General features: G+C 40.4%; 1 protein-coding gene across 1 annotated transcript; it reads right to left on the reverse strand.

The window, feature by feature from the left end:
* Window positions 1-6715: 6715 nt before the first annotated feature.
* LOC141957623 (transmembrane protein 245-like) lies at window positions 6716-15483 on the reverse strand. The gene is made up of 4 exons (XM_074899425.1): window positions 15387-15483; window positions 13814-13988; window positions 10916-11110; window positions 6716-9929 (listed from the first exon to the last, which is right to left on the reverse strand). Exons 1-4 carry the CDS (start codon window positions 15460-15462, stop codon window positions 9884-9886), a joined length of 492 nt encoding a protein of 163 aa, XP_074755526.1. The 5' UTR covers window positions 15463-15483; the 3' UTR covers window positions 6716-9883.
* Window positions 15484-25042: the final 9559 nt, after the last annotated feature.

A 25042-nucleotide genomic window follows, 5' to 3' on the forward strand; every position in this document is an offset into this window, starting at 1 on the left:
GGCACCAAATACAGGCTACTCCAAACAAACAAATATGAATGACTGATTCAGGCCACCTTAGTGAACACACAGACTAAGTTCCCTTGCATACTACAAGCAGCTTCACATTCCACATTCCACAGACACTGCCTTTTCCCACACTATTTGCAGTCCCCCATGTATGCTGACTCTTTCATACTTTTTGTTCCTGTGGCTTCTCTAACATTATTTTCTTTCTTTCCACCATTCAAACTCTGACATATATATTCAGACACATATGTCACAGACCTATAAACTTAAAATTGCATTTAATACTATCCTTCTTGCAGAGTATCCATGCTCAAAGAAGCTATATCATACTTTTGCACCTGAACTATATGACTTCAGTGTACATACATATAAACATCCACGGAGATACAAGAGACTGCATTTTGATATGGGCAGATATAACTTTTAGTACAGCAGTCATTTGCTTTGCCCTCACTAAACTGGGAAAATCATGTGCCACCACTCACCTTGAAAAACTTCAAAAAATAGATCTGAAGCCAACCTAAGATAAAATTTTGTTCCAATTTATAACATACACAACAATAATTCTTTCAGAATGAATGAAATATTGCAATATATGGTAAAGGCGACTCTTTCTAGTTTTAGCTCCCACCAGTCCTAAAAAAATGACGGATTTATCATGCAAGTAGTAACCAGCTACCTGTCACAGATTCCTTCTTACACTGAGCTCAAAATACATCGCTAACGTATGTCTTTCAGCACATTTTTTGCCTGTGTATCTGCCTGATAATTCTTTCATGTTCTCTACCCTCCCACCCCCAAAACATTAATCAACTATATATTGGACATGTACCTCCTGAACTAATTTGTAGGAACAGCTGAGACTGAGGAAACAGACTGCTTCACTGGTGCTACATCATTATAAAGCTTTATCTGTTGTGGGTGCTGAACAGCAATACGTATTTTTCTCCTAATAAAAACAAACACTATATCTGTACATTAAAACCACTAAAAAAACCAAATGAGAGCTAAGGAGTTCTCAGAGAAGTGCTATGGCTTTGGACTACCTGATTATGTATGTACTTGCCTTGGTGACAGCTTAAAAGGGATTCTGAGCATCTTGGAACCACAGAATTGTGTAGGTTGGAAAAGACCTTGAAGATCATCCAGTCTAACCATCAACCCAACATTAACAGTTCCAAACTACACCATATCCCTGAGTGCTAAGTCAGCCCAACTCTTAAACACCTCCAGGGATGGGGACTCCACCACCTCCCTGGGCAGCTCATTCCAATGCCTCACAACCTATTCTGTAAAGAAATGCTTCCTAACATCCAGTCTAAACCTTCCCTGGTGCAACTTGAGGCCATTCCCTCTTGTCCTATTGTTACCTGATTAAAGAGGCTCATCCCCAGCTCTCTGCAACCTCCTTTCGGGTAGCTGTAGAGGGCGATGAGGTCTCCCCTCAGCCTCCTCTTCTCCAGACTGAACACCCCCAGTTCCCTCAGCCGCTCCTCGTAAGACCTGTGCTCCAGACCCTGCACCAGCTTCGTTGCCCTTCTCTGGACACGCTCGAGTCATTCAATGTCCTTTTTGTAGTGAGGGGCCCAAAACTGAACACAGGAATCGAGGTGCGGCCTCACCAGTGCCGAGTACAGGGGTCAGATCCCCTCCCTGTCCCTGCTGGCCACGCTATTGCTGACACAGGCCAGGATGTGATCATCAATAAAGATGTTAAACAGGAGTGACCCAACACCGAGCCCTGGGCGACACCACTTGTGACCAAGTGTATTTAACTCTGTTCACCACAACTCTTTGGGCCCAGCCATCCAGTGTTTTTACCCAGCAAAGCGTGTGCCCATCCAAGCCTCGAGCAGCCAGTTTCACCAGGAAAATGCTGTGGGAAACAGTGTCAAGGTAAACAACATCCACAGCCTTTCCCTCATCCAATAAGCAGGTCGCCCTGTTGTAGAAGGAGATTAGGTTTGTCAAGCAGGACCTGCCTTTCATAAACCCATGCTGACTGGGCCTGAGCATCTGGTTGTCCTGCACATGGTGTATGATGGTACTCAGGATGAGCCGCTCCATCAGCTTCCCGGGCACTGAAGTCAGCTGACAGGCCTGTAATTTCCCGGATCATCCTTCCAACCCTTCTTATGTATGGGCATCACATTGGCCAATTTCCAATCTGTCGGGACCTCCCCGCTCAGCCAGAATTGCTGGTAAATGATGGAAAGTGGCTTGGCAAGCACCCCAGGCAGCTCCCTCAGCATCCTCGGGTGTATCCCATCTGCTCCCATAGACTTGTGTATGTCTATGTGATGCAGCAGCTCACTGACTGTCTCCTCCTGGAATACTGGTACTTCTTGAAAAATCTTCAGTTTGGGGCCAAGAATGGCAGAAAGGAAGCCAAACATTTAGATTTTGTTTTTCCAACTTTATGGCCTGGATGTCAGTTCTTAAGCTTAATAAACTTGTTCTGTGGCTGCTTTTTAGCTTTGTGATGCCTCTTACATTTAATCTACACCAATACCATGAAAAATTAATTTGACTTTAGGTCCTCATTGGATCATTGTATACAACAGTCAAGTGGCAATAAGTGAGGCTAGGAAAAGCAAGCAACTTTTTTGCTTTAAAACCATCATGCTGAGAATTCTTCAGCTATATACATGGATGCTAGAGCACTCACTCTGCCTTTATCAGCTTGCGGATCATCCTGCTGCAAGCAAACATGCCCTGCTTCTAACTCAAACCCACCTTTGGCATTGCCACATACAGCTATATTCAAAGAATAATCTCTAATTTAGTGCAATACGAACGATGCTTGCCCAAGTCTATCCATATGCAGAGCACTTCAAGGATGCATTTACTTGCCAATTAGCAATTCCTGCCTGAATTGGACATCGTATTTCAGTATGGACATTCAAAGCATGCCCTTCAGGTCCTGAAATCGACCCCAAAAGAGGATGAAGCAATACTCTCATGTGTTAAACCAGATTCAAAACAAGATACCAGATGAGGTGTGGCAGAGGTTAAGAGACTGGGGAACTGAAGACATGTTTCATCACCTATTAGTTTTGGCCAGCTCTTTACTAGATGTGTGCAAATATTTCCAGGAGCAGAATCTCTGCGCAATGTATTACTAGATGGAAGAACAGCTTTTCCCAACTTTAAATTAACTACAACGAAAGAGTTCTAGTCACCCTACCATTATCTGCTTGGCTCTTCCCCAACCTTTATCAAGTAAACATTAATTCTAGAACAGGTTGCTTGTTTTCACTATATGCAGGTGCTGCTTTGTTCTCAGGTAACTTAAAAAAAAGACAGGACCAAATTTCAATTAAAAGTCTGAATCGGACAGACATTGCTTATATTTATATAACGCTGCATATCAAAATATACATTTACAAACCCAGTGTAGAATCCCTGATTATGCTCATCACTTCTGGCATTGTTTCTGGTTTCAAAATACCAAGTTCATTTTCCACATTGTTTGTTTGGGTTTTGGTTTGTTTTTTGGTTTTTTTTTTTTTTTTTTTAAATATATATATATATATAAAATTTTAAAGCAATTCTGGAGAATTTTAGCGTAAAGCATTACTTCATTTTGCTAGAAGTGACACAGAAACAGTATCGGATCAAGCTTCCCTAATATTTGTTAAGAGTTTTAGGCAATTCTAGTTTTGCAAAAATAAAAGTAAGAGGGGCATTGCCAAAGTATGCTTCACCAAAAAAGTCTAAGAAATAATAATAACCAGAAACCCTTTGAATTAAAAGCCGAGATAGATTTTATAAACATGATGCATCCATGGATTTATTTAAGAGCTGCCAGCTGTTGCTCAAGGAAGATTATTTAACTGGGAAATCAATTTTCTCTTGTAAAACTGCAAACTTCAAGGCAAACAAGCACAGCTCTAGAAGAAGAATGCTACCTCCATTATTAAACATAATGAATACTAACACCAATCCCAACAGCTTTCAGCACCTTCTGAAGGAACCTGTGGTATCCATAAAGCTGGCACTATCTGCAGTGAAAAACTTTGGCCAATGTGATAAAAACACCATGTCTGAATAAAGGCAATTGTGGGAGCATCTTCTACCACTGATGCAACGCTACAGAGCCTCAGCAGAATAACGGTATTTTCCCATCCTTAGTATATCAGGTCCAGAGGAAAGGCAGCACTCTTGGCAGTGTTTTGTCACCAGTACTAGGGTTTAGCAGCATAGCAATTCTGCTGCTGCTTTTACTGGGGAACCATTTTATCCACTTTCGTGTTTTCAGGCTTTCTGAAACACAATGTTTAACACTGCAGCCATATACCTATTTCAGAAGTTACACTGATACCCACGATGCATAATACTGGAGATAGCATCCAATTTTCCCTACACAATGCTCTTTTCTTATTTTGTTTAATTAAACAGATTATGGATTTCCTAATCCAGTAATCACTGGCAAAATACACGTAAGTGTACATTCCTCCCCAAACCCTCAGAGAGAAGACATACAGTCCTTGAAATCAGACAAGCCTAAATATACCCCAGATGAGCTGCAAATACATACCATTGCACATGGAAATATCTGACTGTTGTCTCCATTATTAGATACCCGAGTATCAACTTGATTTCTTAAAAGCGTGTATCATATGTATGACTATAATGTTACAGGTTTTTTGTTTGTTTTTTTTTTTAAAAAAAGCAGTCTCTCAAAGTAAGTCATTACTGCTCCCAACTGGTTTTGGTGCATCTGTGCTGAAAGTCGCCATATTGTAGTAGGTCTGGCAAAAGGAATGTGTGCCAGATTCTTGCCCCACTGCAGCTTGTTGCTTCATGTGTTCAATTAAGCCAGTATTTACAGTGACCTGAAGTTAACGTGCCAGGTGTAAACTGGCACACATTCACTTCTGCTAGCTCTGCCACAGCGCAGTAACGTTCAGGTAAGGTGCAAGAAAGGGTGGAAGGACTACCTTAGGCTCAGTGCAAGAAACAGTTACATCTGGCCCCTTGCCACTACACTGACTTGCAACAAGCCTGATTTGCTACAAGAGAATAATGAAAACCAGCAGTTGTATTTTACACAATACCATGAGACCCCATTGGCTTGGTTTACTGCAAGTATTCTCTTCTGAATTCTAAATTGCTTTTATTCAAATTGAAAACTAAATGTACTAAAAACAAGTAAACACTTGCTCCTGGAATGACTGTTTACAGTAAAACTAGAGGCCATCAACTTTTTGCCTGTAAGAATGATGAAAAAGACGGTCACTCTTAAGAAAACTGTAGTTTAATGTCACTACAGAAAAGGGTATGAGGAGTTTCCCCTCCCCCCTTCCCTTTTGTTGTTTTTTTTTGTAAACACAAAAGCCATCTAAAAACTTATCCCACAGAGCTGCTGCTTGCTTTCGCAGATGAGGCAATATAACCAGGAACTGCTACGTCACAATGACCAGAAGTCAAAATGACCAGTTGGATTATTTTCACATTAATGTGAGATTGATCTAAACTATCATACGACGACATACAACATGTACCATCATACAACAGGTGCGGGACAACCAGATGCTCAGGCCCAGTCAGCATGGGTTTGTGAAAGGCAGGTCCTGCCTGACAAACCTGATCTCCTTCTACAACAAGGCGACCTGCTTATTGGATGAGGGAAAGGCTGTGGATGTTGTCTACCTTGACTTCAGTAAGGCCTTTGACACCGTTTCCCACAGCATTCTCCTGGAGAAACTGGCTGCTCGAGGCTTGGATGGGCACACGCTTTGCTGGGTAAAAAACTGTCTGGATGCCGGGCCCAGAGAGTTGTGGTGAACGGAGTTAAATCCAGTTGGCGGCCGGTCACAAGTGGTGTCCCCCAGGGCTCGGTGTTGGGGCCACTCCTGTTTAACATCTTTATTGATGATCTAGACGAGGGGATCGAGGGCACCCTCAGTCAGTTTGCAGATGACACCAGGTTGGGTGGGAGTGTTGATCTGCTCGAGGGCAGGGAGGCTCTGCAGAGAGACCTGGACAGGCTGGAGCCATGGGCTGAGGCCAACTGGAGGAGTTTCCATAAGGCCAAATGCCGGGGGCTGCCCTTGGGCCACAACAACCCCCAGCAGCGCTACAGGCTTGGGGAGGAGTGGCTGGAGAGCTGCCAGTCAGAGGGGACCTGGTGGTGCTGAGTGACAGCCTGCTGAACAGGAGTCAGCAGTGTGCCCAGGGGGCAAAGAAGGCCAATGGCATCCTGGCTTGTGTCAGCAATAGCGTGGCCAGCAGGGACAGGGAAGGGATCTGACCCCTGTACTCGGCACTGGTGAGGCCGCACCTCGATTCCTGTGTTCAGTTTTGGGCCCCTCACTACAAAAAGGACATTGAATGACTCGAGCGTGTCCAGAGAAGGGCAACGAAGCTGGTGCAGGGTCTGGAGCACAGGTCGTACGAGGAGCGGCTGAGGGAACTGGGGGTGTTTAGTCTGGAGAAGAGGAGGCTGAGGGGAGACCTCATCGCCCTCTACAGCTACCTGAAAGGAGGTTGCAGAGAGCTGGGGATGAGCCTCTTTAACCAAGTAACAAGTGATAGGACAAGAGGGAATGGCCTCAAGTTGCACCAGGGAAGGTTTAGACTGGATATTAGGAAGCATTTCTGTACAGAATGGGTTGTGAGGCATTGGAATGGGCTGCCCAGGGAGGTGGTGGAGTCCCCATCCCTGGAGGTGTTTAAGAGTCGGGTCGACACAGCGCTGAGGGATATGGTGTAGTTGGGAACTGTCAGTGTTAGGTTAATGGTTGGACTGGATTTTCTTCAAGGTCTTTTCCAACCTTGATGAGTTTGTGATGCTGTGTTTCTGTAAACTGTTCTTAAAGAGGCTGAGCCTTTTCAGAAAATAATATAGATTGTTATATATGCAAGGACAAGTTATTCTATTTATACTAGTAATTAAATAGTTACTAAAGACAAACCCTAAAAAAGCATCAAGGTATCCTTTTTCATATGGTGGTGGGTTTTTTGGGTTTTTTTTTTAAACATACTGAAATTCAGTGAATATTTCATATTTTAAAAAGGCATTATTGAAGGTTTTGTTTCTTCTTTTTATTTTCTTTTTGGCAATATACTGTTACCGCACTACCACTGAACCATACAGTTGGTTCCCCAATCAGGTACAGCAAGAGCTACGTTTACTGAGAAAGACTGTGCTGTGGAGGGTTCTTCATGGCAAGTCTTAGCTGAATTTGAAACAGGAAGCATCCGTATCAAGGCTCGTTTCAAAGGAGGGCAAACTAACAAGACTACATCAGATATAAATTCTCTACACAAAATACCTTCTCTTCACACTGGGAAAGGAAGATTTAAAAATAGCAATATATCTTCTCAGTTGATTTTACCTATTTGCCATTATTGAAGGTAACTATCTGAAATACAATTTTCATCTTCAGACACTCTTCTTTCTTCTGAGGAGGTCAGGTGAGGAGGGAGGGAGAGGAGGAAAACTTAAAGACAAACAGAAGAATGCTTTATAATGACTCTTTAAAATGACTATATTGAGTGTCATAAGAACCTGAAAGATGGTCTGAGAAATAACCGGGATAGCAAATGTGGAAAATAGAAATGTCTTGACCAGTGAGCAAAGAGGAGCAATGGAAAACTGGGAATACATTAAAGATGCATATTTCTTGCTAGTAATCTTTGTTAAATGCTGTCTACAAGAAGCTATGATGGCAACATTTCAGTGCAAAACTGTGAATTAAAATAAGTAATATACTAAAGAAATGTCCCTAGTATCATGGTGGTCTCATTCCAGCTGGTTAGGATGTTGCAGGAACTCTTAGGGACAGATTCAGGCTCTCTGTCATCCTCCACCCTAGCCAGCAACCATTATTAAAATGTATTTCATTAAAGATTTTATGTGAGCCACAAAACCAATGGAATGAAAACACAAGACAGTTATTTAGTTCAAACAATCCATCCTTCCTATTCAGTTAGTTGGAACCGATGTGTAGCTCCTTCAGAATTTAAACTGTTAAATGGGACGTTTCCGTATTTCAGTGCACTTGAGTCAAACCACCAGGTTAAACTTGAGTCTGTCCTCCAAACATATACCTGCAAGTCTGCAAGTTTAAAACCAGCATATTCAACCCCCCCCGTCTAAGCATAAAATTTCATCTGTAAAATTGCAGCAGCTGATTTTGAGAATCTGATGAGTTGGCTACTTGTGTCTTAATAGGCAGCCTGTTTATTGCAAACCTATAGCAGGACTTGTTGCTTAGTAGGTATCAGAGTACCTTCCACTCACTTTCTATGGCAATATATATTTTAGAAACAATGTGAAAATACATGCAATGTCATGAAATTAAGAACCTTCTCAAACTATCAGCACTTCTGCAATCCAGTAAAACAAACACCTATGTTAGGAAGAGCTGTCTGTATGCAAGTCTTAGATATCCTCATCCCTAGATAAGAACAGATTTTTATTCCAAGTGGTGAATTGCGCAATAAGTGCAAGGCATGCCTGAATTTTGTATAACTCATTATCAATTCTGAAATGAATTCAAGAGAAGTTACTAGAAACTGAAAGGTGGTTCTTTGGTTAAGCATGTGTACCTGCTGCTTTGTACCCAGGGCCTCACTGTATTTGTGGAAAAGCTGTTCAAGTATGAAATGTCTACAAAAAGACCCACTTCCTATTTAGAAAAGGATCCATTTATAAAGATCCATTGTGGCAAAATATTTCTACAATCAATACAAAAGGCCTTAAATGTCATCAAAACTCAATTTAAGCAAAATTACATACGGAAGAAAAGCACTAGAGGAGCTTGATGCTGTGACCTAGGCAACACACCATTCTGGGAAGTTAAGAACTCAGTTTATTATTAAGATATATCTTATGTCTTAGTAAGTTATTTGGCCAGAGGCTTACAGGGAAAAAAATAAGAAAACCCAACAACAACCCCAAACAAACTTAACATAAACCAAAACCCATACTCTCTCCCCTTCCTCTTTGGAAATAAATTTGTTAAAATAATTAACTGAAGTCAGCCACAGCATTTGAAAACAAGCATTAAACAATCTCCATTACTGGAAGTAGAAGTGACAATCGTACATTACCTCTGCCTGAAAACACTTAAGGCCTTTGATTAAATTGAGTTGACAAGATGAGTCCACTGGGATGGTGGGTAAAGAGCAAAATACTATCAGACTTCACTGCAAATGAGGGCAAGATTTAAACTATGTAAATGAGGCCTCCTGTTTCAGTATGAGTAAAGTCCACACTTGTCAATGTGCACGTCTGCTAACTTCAGGAAGATGTTAGAAATACCAGTCTTCAACAACATTAAATTTCAGTGCATGTAAGAGGATAATATTTAAGTGTTATTATGAGTTACAGATGATGGTCAAAGCCTCTAAAGAAATACTTTGAGGAGCAGCAAATAATTATATTCTACTTTCATTTAACAACAAGTGGTTTACAGCTTTTTTGCTGCCAGATTAACTGAGAATAAATATTTTTGAATTAGCTTTCTTTAAAGCTACTACAGTTTAATGAGACAAATAACCCAATAAATAAAAGTAGAGTTAACCATTTCAGCAGATTAGATGACGACTCCAGTGGATATACCTGTCCTTAACTATTCTTTTTATGAAGACAGAAGGTCTTCAAGGTCTTCAAGAAGGCAGCTGAACTGTGTCTTAGTATGCAAAGTCATGGGAAGTAGACATTCTTTCCTGAAGAGGCAAAGTGCACGGTAATGTAAGGCCAGCAGATGTTCGAGAAGTGGTTTCTCCAAACCCAAGCTATGCTTCCCTGTGAGCTGCTCCTAGGCACAGCTGTAAAGGGACACAAGGCCATGGCTGTTGTGAGCTCAAGACGGAAGATAGCCATTCTCTCACGTTGAATAGGCGCAGCACAGCACCTTCATCACTCTGCAGACATTTTCATCTCCTCAGGACTCTCTCTAGATGACCTGGGGGGTAGGGAGGAGAAAAAAAAACAACAGACAGACTCAGATCTGCTGAGATTCCTACAAATTGAACAGGAGACAAACGCACAGGCAGATTTTGTGCGTACTGTGGGAAGCTCTATCTATGGCATAGACAGAAAGTCAGAGTCTCCAACAGGTCCAATTAGTGGTTTTTCTCCTAAGTTACCCATATGAAAAATGACAACATTATTCATGTGAATGGAGCTAAGGATTATTTCTGACAAGCACAATCCTCTTTAAGATGTATGTATAATGAGCTAACCTATGTAACTGAACAAGACAGTAGAGACATTAAAATGGCTACTGTCATTAATAACTTCACCATGAGATTCCCAGCTCTAATTAAGTATTCAATTAGGAGTTTATTCATCCTATTCCTTAACTGTACAGTTTAAAGACACATTTCTATATTCCTTCTTTGGTAACTTCAATAAAGAGATTAATCAAGACCATATTCTAAAGGAATAATGACATACAATGTTATCTCATGTTTTAAATTCCAGTATGTTTACATTTTGCATTATTGCACAGTAACACACAGAAATGGCAATATTTGCAGGCAGGCCCCTTATCAAGGTCAATGAACACTGACTATTAGACATCCATGAATAATAGTTTTACACAGAAAAAAAAAGGATGTTTAAACACCACCTAGCATAAGAGCAGCATATAAATTACACGATACAAAGGTATCCTCAAGCGAAGTTTCTGGAATAGCCTTCTGTAAGAACCTGAGACACATTAAATGAACGTTTCAAGTTCACAAGTTGCAGTGAGTATTTTACTTTGCCATCATTTTTATTTCTAGAATATAGGATAGCCGAATCCTCTCTAAACACTTCAGTACGCAGGGAGGTATGTATGCACACTCATATATAAAACGCATTCACCCGTTCTCTATACCTATGCATACGTAGACTGATCCATGTCAAAACAGAATGCACAGATGTGAGACATTTATAACTTACCGGTAGATCTGCAATGGCCACGCTGCTTGCGATGGAGTGGGCACTGAATTTGTTGGACTCACCAACATGGCACTATATATGTTGGAAGCAACCACAAGTATACAAAGTAGAATTGGTCCTATGATGGCTCCTTCCAGTCCCAGGTAATACGCTCCACCAGCTACCGCAAGACCTGTCAGGTAAGGATGACCACCTCTGGAGTTATGGCACAAGCAGAATAAAATTAAATTAATTACAACCAGCAATACCATCAATTATGAAATGTGAATTAACCATGAAGTTTTATTAAGCTTAGAAAATGACATAGCTAGCTATAGATGCCCGTATTAGCACTACGAGCTGCTGTTTGGCTGCACAAATATTCCTAGCTGTATCCTGCGCTATATTTGCACAACAGATCAAACAATGTATTGTAGCATATAATGCTGGTTATAGTGGTAACAACGGAGGAGCTACTTTATAGACATCTGCTGAAGAATGCCTGAAGGAGTCAAGGGGAAAAACATTTCCATTTTAAAAATGGAAAGATGACTGATTACAAGGATTGTTCAGGCTTTAGGGTCAAGAAGTTAAATTTTAAGACAACTAGTAACATGTAGTATGAGCGCCCCTGAGCACAGACGTTAATTTACACGATGATAGCTACTTGCACTGCACCTTTCAAAGAATAGTTCGCATATATTCCTTAAACAAATAGTCATGTCTTCTCATTTGTTATAAAACAACTGCTCAGACTGAGTGTTTGTTATCGTTGCCTTTTAATGTTTTCAGATGAAAAACAAAACCAGATTCTTATGAACATATTAGTATCTACTGGAAAGTCGGGGCCAATGGAGCTTTTGATAAGAGCCGTTCTGGCAGCGAGTAAGCCACGCTGGTTTTCTTTTCCGTGTTTCAGTTCGGGTGCGCAACAAGAATCCTGTCAACAGCATTTACACAAAACCTACTCATCGTGCTTAATCTTTATAGCTGAAATAACGATGGCAATATGTAACTATATGAGAAAAGCTACAGTTGAAACTTAGCACCCAATTTTCAGGAAGCTGCTCCAAATTCTGCAGGTAATGGAATAAAAATTAGTCCGTTTAGAGCTCCGGCATTTTCTGCCAGATTTCTACTATGACCTTGACTTCTGCTCAACGTTGGTAGTCATTGCCTTCATCCCAACTGCGTGTGGAATGAGACCATGAAACATCACCTAGTACATCATAGACACCTCAACCATGTCTTACCTAGACCAAATTTAACCCACTGGTAGGGCCAGATTGTTTTTCTCAGGGCACAGACTTGATCTTGAAGTGTTATGTTTCTCCAGCGGTAGGTACATGATTCATTTCTAAACCTTTAAAACTTGAAATGATTTTTTTTCCCAGCATTTGTAGCAGTTCAAACGTTCTTCTGGCTAGTTTGCCAAATTAAAACAACAGCTCACCTGATGAAATAGGACTACAGTATACATTTAATGCATTTGGAAAACCCTGCATAACCTTGTTATAGCTATTTCAAACAGGTTTAATCTCATCTGCAAAAGAGCAAATGCTTACTGCTCTGTTTAATGGGAATACAATTTTGCACCACTGTCAGAGAATCTATTCCTGACGCATATATATTCAGGACAGTAAGCAGAGCCTGCATCCCCTACAGTCAAAAAATGTATTCTAAGAAGTAGAAGAATTACTGTCCGATTAAATAGCTACTAGCCTTAAATTTATCCTTGATTTATTGCTGGAAATAAATGGTAATTTGATTATACTTGGCCTGTTAGCTTTAATTCATACAAAATAACTAGTGCCACAGTCTATGAAAATTATTATTAATATTGTGCATATTATCATTAGGTCCCCTCTGTTCAGTCTAATTATATTTGGTGTACAAAAATAGTAATTTCTAACGTAATGTCCTTATTCTACATTAACTCTATTACAATAAAAATCAGCACAAATGAGGGACTTGTACCAGCATGTAACTAATTCTGGAGCACAAAGTCCTCAATTCCAACAGTTTACTGGGATTGTTTCTGATGATCAAGACTGAAGCAGTAACTAGCGGAGCACAACTTTATATTGTACATAGCTGTGAGTATGTCTCGCACATGTGAAACCGGATGGTTCAGATCTTTGCCAGCTCCGTTAAACAGTGCTGCTTTATCTTCTAGTCTGAACTGCATGAAGGGATTCACTAGATATTTCAGCAGCAGAAAATGTCAGCGCACATTTCCGTTACACTCCAGAAACAACTGCAAATGTTGACTTTGTCTCCACAGTTTGGAATTTGCTTCTCTGTGTGCAAAGCTGAAACCAGGAGAGATTTCAAGTCAATAGGGGCTGCCACACACCTCGCTAGATTTTTCAAGAAATCGGTGCCTAACTCCCCCAATGGGAAAAGAGCACTGGCTACTGTCTCAGTAGAAGCCTACCTCCAGTTTTTGCAATTTCATCTGTCTGATGAAAGATCAATCCATCATCAACAGATTTTTACACTGGGGTATGGTGACGTAACACAATGCCTGGCTTCAAAAAAAAAAAAAAAAAAAAAAAAAAATCCTCAAAACTCTCACAATCCATTCAGAAAAATTAAAGTGTTTTTTTCAGGTCCCTAGCTAGCCCACGGGTTTCTTGTTTGTTCTGCAGCATCATCTGACATTAGGTGGTGTAAAGAAAAATGCTAGACATTCGAGCTCAAGACCTCTAAAGTGACAACATTCGCAGAAAAAAGGCCTGGGGTAGTAAAGGCACTTAGGCTTGTAAGAGTTCTTACTACGAGGTGGTATCACTACACCTATTCCTACGCTTGAAGATACTGTTCTGCATACTTTAGAGAAGTAAGTTTAATTAAAGGCATCAGTGATCGTGAAGTATTTTTACAACGCTAACGTTAAAAAGTCTTTCATGTACTTACCCTGATATATCTGAATAAATTGCTGTATCTACAAAATAGGTGGGCAAGAGGTGAAAAACCAAGAGCAAAATGGCTTTGCATCCCTCTCCTTGCACAAGCCACAAATCTAGGACTGCAGGGATGGCTGCCCAGTATGTCCCCAGAAATGGCACGGCTCCAAGGATTGCTGCTAATGCTGGAGCACACAGAAGCAGAGGTGAGAAAAAGACCAGAGAAACCTATTTCACAGATATATTTACAGTTAAATTCTGACACTTTTGCCACGCTGGTAGTCCCTCTTTTATCAACTGTTGTAAATAAGACACGGAAGAAGTGCCACGCAAGGCTCTTGGTGTTTTATAGCTCTTGTTCAGGAAAAAAAAAAGAAAATAACACGTTTTCCCATACAGAAGAGCTTCAACAACTGTCAGTCATAAAGAGTTACTTCCAAGAGAGGCACCAGTTCAGAAAAATTTAAAGTCATATCAACCATGCACATTTCAAACTTTCACGTAACTACAAATTAGCACTGTGTGCAAGAAAGCATACAAGCAGAAGTCTCACTGTAACTTCCTAGATCTCCTGCAGTCAGCCATAAAGTAATGTAGGTAGCACTGTGAGAAACCAGGCCAATATAAAATCCATGACTTACATATTTCTGTGTGCGTGCAGGTACACACAGGCATATACCCTTCCGATTGTACAAACACCCCTTGCAATCTAAAGTCATGCAGTACTGCTGTCGTGCTAATTTAACGCAACAGGAATGAACACAATACAAAAAATACTTTTTTTTTTTTTTTCCTTCCTCTTTTTTGGTCTCATTAACCAGAAAGCAAAAACTTTTAAGATTTTGCATGTAGCTGAAAGAAAAAGAACAATTACCTTTTACTTGTCTAATGACAACCAACGCCTTTAAGGTAGTTGCACATGACAATACAGTCATTTCCTACTATATTGGGTTTTGTTGCTTTATAGCTTCCCCCTTTGTTTCCTCATACATGAAGGTACAACATTTTTTTTTAATTAGGGTTGTTTGTTTGTTGTTTTTTTAGGGGAAGAGAGGCAAAAGAGGAACAGGGTAGAAGATTTTTCAGTGAAAACTCTTCAGCCATTTCCACAGCTAAGGTTAAAGAATAACAGAAAAACAGTGGCAGGTAAGAGTCAGGCAACAGTCCTGAGAATGAGCAGCACACCTCTATCATGCATTTTCTTGATACCACATTTCCCTGCATTTAGGCATCTTGAGAAATCAGCACCTGTTAACTATGGAAGAAACAAAAGCCAAGGCAGGCAGAATGGAGTTAAAACCTGGAGAGACCTGGACTGAATAGAAGGGAGAAAGAATTCCATCCAGCAAAAGAAACAGTCAGGAGAAGTAAAATAGCTGGCAGGGGATGCACTGTGAAAAAAGAAGTTGAATCTCAGAGGCATGACAGCAGTCAGGGACTTCTCTCCACCCCCTACCCATGGCCACTCTCTAAAAATAACCTCAACACTAACCTTATCAGCAATATTTAATGCTACTGATCTTGTACAATAAATAATTATGCAGTATTGCCCATAAATAGATTAGAATTGTTCACATTCTTACCAGACGGTATGAAGACTATGTTAATCCCAAATATAGTATGAGTCAGCCAAGTGTAGAGTCCATAGAACCCGGCCATTTTGAGGGAAGCGTCAAATACACCTCTGAAACAATCAAAGAAACTCTGTTAACAAATTTTAGTTGCAATAGGATTCTGGAAACTATAAAGATATACACAAGCTACCCTGAAAACCTGCAAAGACCCAATACAGCCACAAAGAACACAACTCAAAACGTAACACTGAACCTTTTATGCATTTGTTCCCTACAAAAAGAAAAGCAGCTATCACATCTGTCATTGAAGGCATTAGACACAAAACCCCCAGACTGTTCTTTGCTGTACAATGGGTTCCAGGTATACACTCCCTGCAAGAAACTGCTCAAGCATCCGACCACATACTCTATCAAAAATAACCTTTTATCTATGGGAAGCAGTACCATTCCATGTACAAACTACTTTTTCTTTGCCCCTTTCCACTTCTACCTGTTCATTCAGTTTCTTCATCTGCTTACCTTTCCGTACCTGCTCATTCCCATCAGACTAAAACCACTGATCTGTGAAGTGAAAACGGCTGCTTAAACTCTTACTTTGCTACATACTTACATGTCTTTCTGGATGAAAAGAACTGAGCTCCTCACATTCATTGCTGGATTTTAGCCTCAATATCTTTATATTCGTAGCTCTTAAGTTGCTTCCTAGGTTATATTACTAAAAACCAAATAGAGAGTCTGGCAATCTAATTCAGTCCTGTTGAATCTACATCCAACATGCTGGTCACAAAGAAAGTTCTCTCTTAAGCGTGACCACAGCTTCACTAGACAGCAAACAGGCACCTAAGTGCTCCATCATTTTTACAGCACTAGCGCACTTACACACGTGGAGTATCCTACAGATGAACTGAAAACCTGTGCCTTAGGACTACAGTCACAAAAATTGTACTTTGAAACTGGTGTATCTCACCATTGGATTATGCCAGTTTTTTACCCTTATTTAAGAAAGACGTTAAGTTTCCTGAAACCACTATTTTAGCTTGGATCGAGAGTAACCAAACTATCCCTGAGTTCCCCTCCTCAGAATAGTCCTACCAGCTACCTCATAGCAGAAGTGGTGGCACACACACCCTCTTAGCAAAGATAAATGCAAACTTTGCTGATGTTAACTTCCTATTTTACATTTTATGCTTTTAGTTACGCTGCTTCTGTCTTTGCAGTTGTGGGAACTGTGGCAGGTGGGAACGGAGGACAGGGAGACATGCAACTGAAATCATGGAGCCAGATGGTTACTGGAAAGGTTTTCACTGCACTTTGAAGGGGAACATAGTCTGCACAGAAAACGGCCCTTTCTGAAACTAAAGCCTCTACAAGCACAGTTTCTTTCCTCTGTTGAGTCAATAAAGCCTTCCAGAAAATAAATCTTTGCTGCTATTCAGCTACTAGGTAGAATCTTCCCTTCTGAAATACCAGCAAGAATTCCAACACTCCCAGTTTTTGCTGCTTTGGGCACCATCCTCATTATGATTTCCATGGGCAGTTTCCATGTATTTGCCTTCCTTTCCCACCTAAAGGCATGCATAGATTCCCAAATGACTGCTGAATCAAAATGACCTTTTATTTAAAATTCACTGGAATTTTATTTTAAACTCACTGGAAGTTAAGAGTTCATAACAAACCTCACACATCAACACTGTTGATCAAAATGTGAGATTCTCTTAACAGACTAACTAGGAACTGTTGTCAGCCATTCTCCCCCTAAAAAGAGAGAAAGGGAAAATATACAAAAAAGCAAGCTTTAAAGAATGACCTGAAATAACAACTCCAATCTTTGGCAGACAAATATTATGTGGTGCATGAAGAAGGGGAAGGAATATTTACAAATATATGGTGGCCTCAGTAAAAAGAGCGTGGATACTTTGCAGTTTAGATGAACTTCTGTAACATTAATTATTAACATTAAAATGGTTGGATTTTAAGAATTCAGAACATGAACAATTACAACAGGGTCTTTGGCAATGGAAGCCTCCAGGCAGCTAGAGAGATGAAGTGTCATCTGTACTGCAGTGATCACAAGGGTGCAACAAAAAACCCCATCACTTCTCCCGGTTGCACTAAAGGTACATTTGCTCCCACTAAACTCGTACTTTCTTCTCAGCCTTGTTAGTCTCTTAAATCTGAGACCTGAAATCTACTATATGCACTATTTGCACTATGAAGAAGGAATCTCACAATTTCTGAAACTCTTCACTGGTGACACAAAGTTTTCAGCTCTTTCTAATGAAATTTGCCAGCTCCTTCCAACCCCAACACAGCCAGAACAACTTGTCAGAAGGAAGCATTAAATCTAAATATTTCATAGTACCTATGCAAACCCAGATTTCCACATGCTATAATTAAATCTCCAGGTAAATCTTGTTCCTATCAATCAAGCAGGAACTATAACACAAATAAATCTCAGGTGTTAAATATATTTTAAAACGGTTCTTAAGATATCACCTCATCTTTCCCATAAAGATGTTTTCTGTACCATAGTAAAATTAACAAGATCTTAACAACTTCTGTAAGTATGTCCGAAAACTACATTTCAGTAGACGGGAAGCGAGGCAGGCCTCTGGCTTGAGGCAGGTATCTGAAGTATCAACTTCACTTGAAATCAAAATATCCATCCACAACTACAGAAGACACTTGAAATAAGCAGTCATTTTAGATTTTCCCACAGAGACTACAAAAGAAGGGAAGACAATCTTATTACAGTAACCAAAAGAAAGACAACAACCCAGGAAAATTATTCCAACAGGCAGAGTTTATTGCTGTGAATTTAACTATGTTAGCCTGTAACTGCAGAACTGTTTCGCATTCGTAAGCACCCAAAACTCCCATTCCAATTCACACAGTTTTCACATTTCAGACAAGCATAATTTTTATACTCAGATTAATTTTATTCACATTTAAACTCAAGTTCCGCCATGTCTTTTGCTGATGTAGTCATGCAGCTTATAAGAACATTTTACACTGTTAAATCCATCACTCATTATAAATGCACTAGCAGAATTACAGAAAAGTTATCATGGATCAACAGGCATGTCCTGGTCTGATGCCATTCTGCAAGTTGATACATTAATATATTTCACAGAATCACAGAATTGTCTAGCTTGGAAAAGACCTTGCAGATCATCCAGTCCAACCATCAACCTCACACTGACAGTTCCCAACTACACCATATCCCTCAGTGCTATGACGACCCGACTCTTACACACCTCCAGGGATGGGGATAACATACACCTCTAAGAGACTGTAGAACAGTACAGCACCTCTCCTTGCATTTAGCACGCACAACTGATAAGCTGGAAGGAGAAGGCATCACACCGTGCTGAGAAGCTGTGAGGTGCCGGCGGTCAAGCAGGAAGCACGATGAGGCTGTACCTCATTTCATTCTCCTCTCCTTCTCCTTCCTTTGTGTCTGCCTCAGCTAGTCAGAAAGAAGCACAGGGGATCCTACTTTGTGGCGAGTGTTGGCCCTGAAGAACTCTGAAGTCTCTGGACTCATGTTTGTTACTTCTGCCAGAAAAACTAAGAATCATATCTTAAAACTCTCTAGCAGTTCATATCCATTCGACTTCACTGTTAAGGCAGCTAAAATAATGCCAAAACCACTAACCACAATCTTCGCCAACAGTATGCTTCAGCTATTGTGCATCTGTGATAACAGATCTTAAAGGTGATGTGGTATGACAGTGCAAATGCTGAAGGAATTTATTACCATCTCTATAATGCAGACCTTCCTGGTGAAATTATGACAGTAAATTAATTTCATCTCTTAATACGTTACTGGCATAGATACAGCTTCCTTTCCTATACAAGAGTAATTGTATGTTTCAGAAATCAGAAAATCCGATCGCTGCTCATGTCTCACTTCGGCACTGTATCTGGATGAACCACTTTACCTGCAAGAGCTGTCATCTGCAATGTGTAATTTATGAGCACTTCATGGCAATACGGGGTAAGGCATACTTAGACATACATATTCCATTTTACTGAGCTTTGAAAAGCATGTAAAATTAACAAAAAAAAAAAAAAAAAAAAGTCAGAGGCCATGGGTCATACTTCACATTATTCGGATTAAAAATGAAGAAACTTCTGTCAAATTGTCAAATGTTTCTGCATAGCTGACCTAAATATTTTTTTGCTAAAGTTCCTTCTACTTCACTGAAAAGTCAGGGAATTTGCTTGTAGACTTCACAAGGGAAAGTGCCACCTTTTCGTTTTATGGGTTTTGTAGGGTTTGGTGGATTTTTTTTCCTCTTTTACTGATTTGCCATTAAAAGTCTATAGCTTCCCCTTTGCTTCTGCTGAAGTTTACGTCAAATGTATGTCCACCTGAATTCAGGTTGGCTTTGCAGAGCCTGCAGGTAAGGTCCGTTCGCCATTAGTGACATGGTGAAAGTTCAAAAATTTCAACCTAACGCTGCAACAAAATCAGTTGAAAGGAAAGAGACTGAAAAGTGAAGACTCCTGAGATGCGGAACATACCTCAAGCTTCAATTCAGAGCCTTCATTTTTTGACCTCAGAGTTAATTTGAGATCTCTCTCTTCCCAGAGCACTGGAGAAAAGAGCATATGGGCTGAAATGATGAGAACTAGAGTTTCCAGAAAGATTAGAGTAAGCATATAATAAGTTCAGAAGAGAGATTTTCTGGTTACTGTGCTAAATTTGTAGAGAAGCCATACTGACCCTGGCTGCTGAATAGGCGTAAGAATAAAAACCAGACATAAGCAGTATTTGTCTTTGGAAACGTTTGCAAGAATTAGCATTTCCCTAAATACCTTACAAAACACTTTACAAGCCATACGGTGGTTTCCAATCCAATTAAAATGCAAGTTTGATAACAGGAACACCCTAAGCCAGAAATACTATTTGAAAAAGACAGTTTCGCTCTTTCGTCATCTTCTTTCCGCCACTGCTGTTTGGTAATTTCCCGTACTCTCTTAAGTAGACATTACAAGGATTGTACTGTATCTTTGTTGCAAAATCTTCCCGTATACAGAGCTGACATTCAAAATGATGATTTAAGAAACTCCAGCTACTCAATTTCTTTTGAGAACACCACTTTTGCATCTTTAAAGTAGAGGCTTCAAGGTATAAAAGCAAATGCAATGCATTCCAAACTTAACAGCACAGTTTCACAATTCATTTCAAATCAGGTTAACTCAGAACTGCCACAAGAGCAGAGCCCCTTCCATTCACCTGTTCTCAAGTATTCATTTCTGCCCCAGACCACCTTTCCTCCATCTACGTGCCAACAGAGTCTCTTGTACGACCGTTTTTGCAATGAATTGAGCTAACGATTTTTTTGCGGGGTTAGTTTTAACTAACTAGCTCAACGCTCTATTCCTTATCCAACTCACAGAGCAGTGGCATAAATCTCTGCGTTCCCATCAGGAAAGAAGCCAACACCTTCGCAGCTGGAGGGCAGGAAAACTTCTTTGCACAATAGTGCTGTCTTATCCCAGCTGAAACTAACAGCCGCTGTCACCATAACTACAAGTAACTCATTTTCTCCCTTCAGACATCACCAAGATCCGTTGCAAAAGACGAACTACCACTGACAATCAAAGGACAGCTATTGTCTTAAAAACGAGTGAAGGATTCTTCTACAGTAATCCCCAAATTTCAAGTGATCAGTGGGAGAACACTGAAGAATGAAATGATTCAAAGCAGTCCTTTGGAAAAAAAAAAACAACCTCCTAAGCTGTTCTTTGACTCTCTTTAAGGGATCTGTTCTTTTAGGAATATAAAGACCCTCATTATTTTTCAGTTTCAAATTACACATGAAAATAAGCGAAGAGCACTAAAATATATTCCAGCTATGAATAAAGCAGAAACAGCAGTGTTTCTTGACAGAGTAGGATCATCTCAGGAACAATATGAATATGCAAATGCTTTTCAGAGACAACTCTATGACAAGATTTCACCAGTTTTGCTGTTGAAATTAATTTCTCCTTAGGAATGATCCAACTGAACAAAGACAGCTAACAGCCTCGACATATGGAGGCTAGTAATGATGCTAATCAGATAAAGTGATATAGTCTTGAACAAAGCATAGGTCCTTGAGATGGTGTAACTGATGCAAATGTTGCACCTCTCAAAGCTGGACAGGGCTCCAGTGACTGTATCAAAACTTCAGACTTTTAAACAGTGGCAACTAGGCCAAGGGACACAGCAGCAAACAGACTTCCTTCTCTAACAGAGAAACATCTACATTCTCTGAAAAAGAACAATTAACATGGAACCCAACTTCTAAGAAATTCTACATCTGAATATTTCTTTGCAACATTTTCCTAGTTGTCATATTCATAATTATTTTTAACGACTATTTGGGCCTGGTTTAGTCACATATACCACATAAACTCACAGTTTGTCTTCTGAGAAGCACATTTGAAAGCATTAGCTATTTCTGAATGAAATAATCCTAACATTTCCACATTTTTATCATGAGCAGACCACCATGCTTACTAATTGCTTACTATTCTTAAAACGGATCTTGGAACATAACATATAAAAAGCCAAACTTTGGTCTGAAACCAAAGGTCTGTCTAGCCAGCATCCTACCTCCGGTAGAGGACAGAAGCAGACGCTAAGGGGAAAAAAGAAATAGGACAAATGTATGTAACAATCCCCCTGAACATTCTTCCAGTCTCTATTTCCACCTCAGGGGATATCATGAACCTGATGAAAGCCATCTATTTAGGAATCCTCAGTTAATATCGATGCTCAGCCCTGTCCAATCCTCCAAGTTGCTCCAACTCCAACATTCTTTGGCAAGACCTTCCCCACGCCTACTGCCTGTCACATGAACCAACATACCTTCCTTATTTTTGGAAACTGCCTGCTTCCTTTTTGACGATCCCAAGATTTTATGTTGGAAGAGACCGTGAGCAGTCCAACCCCAGTCATCCTTTTCACCCTGCTTCTCATTTTGCAAACCTCAAAGGATGTGTAACTTCCTTTTCCCAGGCTAAAGAGTCCAAACCAGCTCAGTCATTCCTTATACAGAAACAGATGCATACCTTCATTCCTTGAATGAGTCCTGTTGCCCTCCTAGCTTTCCAAGATGAAGGAACCAGAACAGCGCACAGTAATTCAGGGTACAGGCAAACCCTAGATTCAATGGGAGTAACATTCTGCATTTCTGTTGTCTATGTCTGTTGTAACAAATCTCAATGTTTGATAGGCCTGGCCGATCTCTAAGTATTACCAAGCACTTAGCTAGCACGCCTACCTGAAAATGTAGCTCCCAAGTGGTGAGAGTCAGCAGAGAAGCCAGCAGTTTATGCATGAAGGTAGGACTGGTTTTCACCCGCATGCATCACTTTCATCTACACTACATTTCATCAATCATTTTATTCCCCAGACACTGCTCTCTTCTGAGTTTGTCTAGAATCTAAAACCCCAACACCATCATCTACTCCTGCCCCCTGTTTCTTGTCTTTTTAACCGATTAATTACCCATGCAAAAACCTTCTCTATTATCTCATCACTACCAAATTTCCTGGAGAGTCTTTGGAAAGAGATGCCGTAAAAAGCCTTTATGAAACTTCAGAACACAGTAGCCAGAAAAAATTATTAATGGTCTTGCTTGCTGACCACTTCAAAATATATGAGGAGTAAGGCAGAACTCCTCTCTGTGAAAACTCCACTGATTCTGTGCAACTAAATCATATCCACCAGGCGCTGGTATGTCCCCAAGTAAGTAGTTCCTGCTAAGCTGCACAGTACTGATGTCCAGTGTGTACTTACTGGGTTCCCTGGAGCACTTTTGAAAAAAAATTTACTTAGCCCTTGAGTTTTGTTTGGTGAATTAATATCATCCACTCTCAGCAATGTGCTATTGCTCATTTTGTCTGTTTCTTCTGCAGCCTCTTCTACAGTCACCGTAATTTCTGAGAGATTCTGCTGCAGCTCACCCTTAAGAAAGGATTTACCATGTGACACCCTCCACTTCCCTTCACTGCAACAAACAATACAGCATCAGTGTTCCACCTCCCTGCAACAGCCTGCAGCAGCCTTGTTGCTGAGTACTCCTTGTCATCCCTCAGCCCCCCTGAGTGCTTCTTGCTCTCCTGCTGCATATGAAAAATGGCATTTTGGCTTAACAGCATTTTGTGGAAGAAAGGGCTCAAACAAATCCATTTCTGACAATCACTGATTAAGACTGAACTGTGATCCATGAAAGCTTTCCTTGTGTTTGTTTCCCAAGGACTCCTTGACCATTTTCCTAGGCCTCTTTGTCTGTTTAGACAAAAGTAAAATGCTCCCTGTATAACACACTGACAGCAGACTCAAAGCCTTCAATGGACACATGGGCAACGCCTAGAATGGGCAACCTAAGATAAGGGGGACTTGAACAGAAGGACAGAGATATCCCATCTAGGGAGGACAATTTTGCTAATTTAGGAAGGCGGCACCTGGACTTTACTTCACAGCTCACGCTCTGGAAAGAAGGTCAACTAGTGGAACACTGTGAAGAAGACTACTTACTTCTTCCCTCGACCACCAAAGACCCTCACTCTATTTTTACTACGCATGCTCGGACTATGTGTAAATGAATACCGGGAACTCATTATCATAAGACGCCCCTTTCCAGGAAATCTAACAAATATGTATGATTTGTGTGTATGTAAACGTCCCTTGCTAGTTCTTGGGAGTCCTTATGGTGGAGAATCCCCAGGGCAACCTCAGCGCTGCTAATAAAGAATAAATACCTGCCTAACAGTAAAAAAACCCTTTACTGTTGAGTCAATTTCTTTCTTTCATCGAGCTCTGAGCATATGGGTCAAACCCTCCCAGGCCCTGCCTCCTTTAGGCCTATTTCTATCTGCTAAAGTTTATGATCCTTTTGTTTTCTTTATTTAGCTAAAAAGCTTCAGCTTTTTAACGGACAGTTTCTCATGTCCTTGGCCTTTGTTACTTTGCTGTTCAGCTATGCAGTCAGTCTTCCCTTTAGCCTTACTCAAGCCTTTCTTAGCTGTTAGCGTGCACTGGCACTGTCCATTGGACATTCATTCGCCACACCTCTTGTAAGGATGTAATTCTTTTAGGTCTCCATTTTAGCTTAAAACGTTCACGAACGAGAGCAACAGCTAGCTGGACTCAAAGCTTGGGATCCATTGCAGCCCTATATTAAGAAACTCCTAGTCTGCTCAGATTATTGCTATTATCAAATTATGAATCACAAGCACAGAGAAGAGGGCATTCTGATCACTTACGTGGGTGGAGAGAATAATGGATTGACCTTATAATTTGAACTCATATGACAAAAATGCAAAAACTGAAAGCTGTGATGTAAAATCTTTGAAACATCAGGAAATCCTCAAGTCTTGTATCAGGCTTCAGGCTGTCTTCTTACGTTACGATAAATCTGCACTTTAAGCAGCAGAAATCTAACCAAGTTTATAATAATATAGACTGCAACCTTAAGTACATTAGAAAATATTAGATATGCAAGCATAGAATCCTGCAATATGTTACAGTAAAAATAATTCTCCTATCCCTTTATTCTTACAAGTGCCTGACGAAGATCTCTTCCCTATAAATGTAGCAATTCTTTCAGCAATGCTTGTCCTTCCACCCCTCTCAGTTAGCTACTAGGCCTGCCTTAGAAGCA

The sequence above is a fragment of the Athene noctua genome, chromosome 2 (assembly GCF_965140245.1).
Source record: "Athene noctua chromosome 2, bAthNoc1.hap1.1, whole genome shotgun sequence".
Lineage (NCBI taxonomy): Eukaryota > Metazoa > Chordata > Aves > Strigiformes > Strigidae > Athene > Athene noctua.